General features: G+C 44.2%; 2 protein-coding genes across 2 annotated transcripts; one reads left to right on the top strand and one right to left on the bottom strand.

Moving 5' to 3' along the window:
- Positions 1 to 538: 538 nt before the first annotated feature.
- sdhb (succinate dehydrogenase complex, subunit B, iron sulfur (Ip)) lies at positions 539 to 3,082 on the bottom strand. The gene is made up of 8 exons (XM_053868044.1): positions 2,988 to 3,082; positions 2,249 to 2,382; positions 1,930 to 2,015; positions 1,705 to 1,841; positions 1,508 to 1,624; positions 1,336 to 1,437; positions 1,142 to 1,264; positions 539 to 956 (listed from the first exon to the last, which is right to left on the bottom strand). The coding sequence occupies exons 1-8, from the start codon at positions 3,057 to 3,059 to the stop codon at positions 873 to 875; spliced, it is 855 nt and encodes a 284-aa protein (XP_053724019.1). The 5' UTR covers positions 3,060 to 3,082; the 3' UTR covers positions 539 to 872.
- Positions 3,083 to 3,351: 269 nt separating this feature from the next.
- On the top strand, positions 3,352 to 4,782 carry mrpl20 (mitochondrial ribosomal protein L20). The gene is made up of 4 exons (XM_053868063.1): positions 3,352 to 3,502; positions 3,587 to 3,697; positions 3,953 to 4,030; positions 4,118 to 4,782. The coding sequence occupies exons 1-4, from the start codon at positions 3,416 to 3,418 to the stop codon at positions 4,289 to 4,291; spliced, it is 450 nt and encodes a 149-aa protein (XP_053724038.1). The 5' UTR covers positions 3,352 to 3,415; the 3' UTR covers positions 4,292 to 4,782.
- Positions 4,783 to 5,095: the final 313 nt, after the last annotated feature.

Raw genomic sequence — 5,095 nt, 5'->3', positions numbered from 1 at the left:
GTCTCCTCCCAGTCCAGCCTCCAGGAACCAGCAGTGGAGACCTTCGTGTGTTGGATGGTTGAAATAACAAGACAGACCGATAGCAGCGAGGAGTTTGAAGTTCAAAAACTTAAATGTTGACTTGAAACTTGAAACCAGGAAGAGGGGCAGGTCCAGACCTCTACCTTCAGCAGGACTTCAGATCTGATAAAATGGTCCCACAGCCTCCCAACAAGATTGCAAGATAGATTCCTCCCACAGCCCCAAAACAGAGTTAAAAGTGGCTGTGGTCCTGCAATCTTGTTTACTAAGAACTGGGATCAAGTCGCGAGCCGAGTCAGTGACTTCATCATCAAGTTACTCTTCATTACAGTGGATGAGGTTTACAATTCTGGTGTTCGAAACCAGGGCAGGTACCAACAGCAGAACAGCAGATCATGCCAGACATTGGAATCCTAGCTACACAGCCACATCCAGCCTGCAGGCAGATGACTCTGTGAGGTCAGAGGTCAGTATAACAAGGTTACACCTTCATTCAGAAAGAACGAAAACAGACACATAAGATTCAGAATGATTTATTCTTAATTAAAACAGAGTACAGTTGACTGTCGGAGTTGTTGAACTGAGCGGCGAAGGTGGCCACAGATACATGGGTTTGAGATACGCAGCATCTCTCTCACACACACACTCTCACACTCTACATATTAGAGTCACACCTTTCTCCTCTTCGGCTACTCTGTACATGTGCGTTTGAATGACCCCACGTTCCTCAGACTTGTGGGGTCGTCAGCCTGGCCACAGACCCGAGTGTTGACCCGGTCACACCCTCGATACCATTTCATCGATACATAACTTAATTTTGGAGGGCGAGGATGGGCAGGAGGAGTGAGAGCTCAGACGGCGGCCGCCGCCTTCTTCTCCTTGTATGTGGCCATCATCTTCTTGATCTCAGCAATGGCCTTTCCTGGATTCAGTCCCTGTGAAGACGCAACATTCCAGGTTATCTGATCAATACAACGATGGATGTTCATCATGAGCAAGTCAAAACACAAGGCTGACTATTCCATCGGTGCCCAACAGAGGGCAGTGAAGTCTTCTTGTAATTCAGGGAGCCACTGCTGTTGTCACCTGTTAGCGTTTGCTCCAGAGTTTAGCTCCTTACCTTGGGACACGTCTTGGTGCAGTTCATGATGGTGTGGCAGCGGTACAGAGAGAAAGGGTCCTGCAGCTTGGACAGACGTTCAGAGGTAAAGTCGTCTCGAGAGTCAATCATCCATCTGTAAGCCTGAATGGCACCAGGAAGTGAACACATTGAAGCTTGGCCACTGTCCATCATGCAGGCTTTAATAACCCCACCTGCATGAGCACAGCCGGTCCCAGGTATTTGTCTCCGTTCCACCAGTAGCTGGGACAGCTGGTGCTGCAGCAGGCACACAGGATGCACTCGTACAAACCGTCCTGCACAAAGACAAGAACAAAACATGAACTCACAACATTCATTCTATTAATTTCAACAGCGGTGATGTACCAGCTTCTGCCTGTCCTCCACAGTCTGCAGGTACTGCTCCTTCCCCTCCTTTGACTCATCCTTCTTCTTCAGATACGGTTCTATGGACTTGTACTGGGCATAGAAGTTACTCATGTCCTGCAAGAACAGAGTCGAACGCCACTTATAGGACCCAACAGACATGATAAGGGAACATATTGGTTGGAGAAAAGACTCACAGGGACCAGATCTTTGACCACATACATGTGTGGCAGCGGGTAAATCTTGGTGGCTTTATTCAGGTCTCCGTCGATTTTGTTCAAACATGCCAGCGTGTTTCCTCCATTGATATTCATAGCACATGATCCACAAATACCTACATTAACAACACAACACATATGGCCATCATGTAACAGTGCGTCAAGATGAAGACACATTTTTAAATCAAAAAACGCGGCGGCAACCTTCTCTGCAGGAGCGACGGAAGGTCAGTGTGGAGTCCATTTCATTTTTGATCTTAATCAGGGCGTCTAGAACCATGGGCCCACATCTGTGAAGACCAGAGACAACGGAATCATTCCTCAGCTCCTGGTGAACATTAATTATCACATTTTTTTTCTGTAATTAAACTTGACTTGAATTTGTCTGGTTGAACGGGTGTCGATTTTGAGCTTTTATATTTTAGAGGTTCAGTTTACGTTAAACATAGAATTATTACATTTAAAGCAACCAGCGTCATACGCAGTGATGACACGCAGTGATGTCAGCGAATATGAAACCTACGTGTTGAGGTCGATCTCGTAGGTCTGCATGCGAGGCTTGTCTCCCGGAGTGTCAGGGTCCCATCTGTATATCTGAAACTTCTTGATCCGGGGTTGTGTCGCAGGGGCAGCTGCTGTCTGGACATACCTGACGGCCTGGAACCACACAAAGTAGCCGCTTAGAAAAGTTATTAAATGAGAGCAGCCAAGCGATTACTTCATGAGAGAATTAAAAATTGCTAATTTCACTCACATTTAAGGCAGTGGATGCCTTAAACACTCCAAAATTTGGCTCACTTTTTTAATTGTAAAATTTATCTTAATGGCATTTAAAAAAATATAAAACATATTACATATTTTTTGCACAAGGTATGAAGTCAAACATACTTATTTGTTAATGAAAACACTTCAAGCTGTACATGTTTGTTTACTTCTACGACAACGGGAATGTTTCCATTGCTAAAAATGAACAAGTAGCATTATACACGATTTAAATCCCTTTCAGTACAAAATGATTTCTTCATATGTCTGGCGTCTACAACAAACAAACAAGACAAGTTTAAAACGAGTTTAAAACGTCTAATAGTCATTTACGAGAGTGTTGAGCATGAAAAGCTAACAGCTGGCCGACTACGTAACACTAGCTACAGCTACCAGACAGAGCAAGTTTGTACAGTTCGTACTCCATTGTGAATGTTCTCCTCATCCATACAGTTCAAATGAAAGGTCATATTAAACATTCTCGGGAGTACTAAACTCACCACCAATCCTACGGGAGACCGAAGAGCCTGGAGGCCACAGCGGCTCAAGGACGTGAGCGCTCCCACCGACATTTTGGGTCGCCACTGACCTCTGAACCACCACTGCGTGACGTCAACAACAGGGGCGCTTGGTTGATTTCGCAAACCGCCCGGTCAAGATTATTCAACGATAAAGCCAGTTAAAAGGTACATTAATTATATTCCGCTTCTAAATATGCAATAGGTACACGAATAAAAAAAGTATATTCACTGAACAGACGCGTTAATAAGCGCTATATCCCTTGAACAAAGGAGGACGCGGGTTTTCCAGTGTTGTAAAACAAGCACCCCTCTGCCGAGCGTAAGCAAAAGAGCGACAGTTGTTTAGTGCGTGCATGCGCGGCTGAGGTCACCGGGTGTTCCACGTTTGCTCTCCACCGTTATAAACTATGGTTTTTCTCACGTTGTCATACTGTGTGAGAAATCGCGGACCTGACCGATACTGGAAGGTCCAGGAGCTTCTCAAGCATGCGCGGGTAGGTCGAGTCTCGCGTTGCATGCGAGTCACCGTGGTCAAACACTGTCAGTGATGGTTCATACAAGTGTCCGTTTCCTCGCAGCACTTTCGGGGCAGGAAGAACCGCTGCTACACCCTGGCTGTGCGAGCGGTCCGGAGGGCGTTCGTGTACGCCACCAAAGCGAGGAAACTGAAGAAACGCAACATGAGAACGGTAAGTGACAGCGGGGCGCGATAAGAAGAACCTAACCGATGGTTATTATTGACTTCTTGACACAAACAGAAACTGGATAAAACATTTAATGAAAATTGGACAAATGGACAATGAACTGCACTGAACGAATCGCATTTGATACTTTAGACTGAAAAGAGTCAAGCAGAACGCGTTTCAAATGATGTTGATGCTTCTCATTAAAACCTCAGAAGGCAACAATCTGAATCAACAATGTCTTCTTTTCTGATTTTCCAGCTGTGGATCACACGCATCGCTGCAGGAGCACGAGAGCATGGCATGAAGTACCCCGTCCTCATGCACAACCTCACAAAGGTATATACACCACCGTAGCCAATGTGGGTGTTCCTCCTGAACATGGCATTTCGCTCTTGTCACACTTGTTTTGGAATCTCTCCACAGAGCAGCGTTAACCTCAACCGCCGTGTTCTCAGTGAAATAGCCATCACAGAGCCCAGAACATTCGCGGCCCTTACCAAGCTGGCAAAGGCTCGACGGGAGGAAGGTTTCCGTGCAGCACTTGGTGACGGCAAAGAGCCTGCTGGAGTCTTCTCCCGTGTCATGTGGACCCACTAGTGGACTTGATTTGGTTTCAGACAAGATCATGAGTTATTACAGTGACTGTACATTTTTGCTGGGTTCAACATTATTCTTCTGCAAGGAAATGTTCACGGTGTGTGTTACTTTGGTAGAAGATTCTGGATGGTCAATTGTCGATCACTGCCTGTTGACTCTACCTTCATTGTGTATGAGTGATTAAAATGATTTATATGGCAAGCGCTAAACTGCAAAGACTTTGGAAAGGTTATGTTGTTTCTTTGCTGTTACTAATACAAATTCCAATGGTATTAGTCAATGTTTTTTTAATCTCCTTTACAGGTTATATTTTGACAAACAGATACATCTCACTCAAGCAGAAGTGTAGCTCATTTCTAAACATGATGTCAACTGTGCATCTGCTCCTGTCTTCTGACCATCTGATAAACTGCCAAATAATCTCCAACTGCAATATTGAAACGTTTTGTCCAGATGTAAATATGTTTTAAACAATCATGATGGTTGTATTCATCTTCATTTCGTGGAGCTGGTTTCTTTGTTCGACGTTGTGATCCTCGCATTTATATTCATATATGGGGCGTGAAAGTTAAAGGATGGTATTTTTAAAAAACTAATTTTCTGTTGTCCATCATGCTTTTTAAAGCTGTAGTAATGGTCTTCAATATCACATTTATTATAATTAAAATAGAATCCAATAATACATACTCCATCACAAACATAGGGTGGAACATGAATGGATACTAAACTGATGAAAATGTTAATTGATTAATTTGGTCCTAAATGCTAATTAGCAGAAAGGAAAACAATTTAAATAAACGGAAC

Source organism: Synchiropus splendidus, chromosome 6, assembly GCF_027744825.2.
Source record: "Synchiropus splendidus isolate RoL2022-P1 chromosome 6, RoL_Sspl_1.0, whole genome shotgun sequence".
Lineage (NCBI taxonomy): Eukaryota > Metazoa > Chordata > Actinopteri > Syngnathiformes > Callionymidae > Synchiropus > Synchiropus splendidus.
Note: the sequence above shows the minus strand (reverse complement) of the source record. Positions and strands in the feature narration are given on the sequence as shown.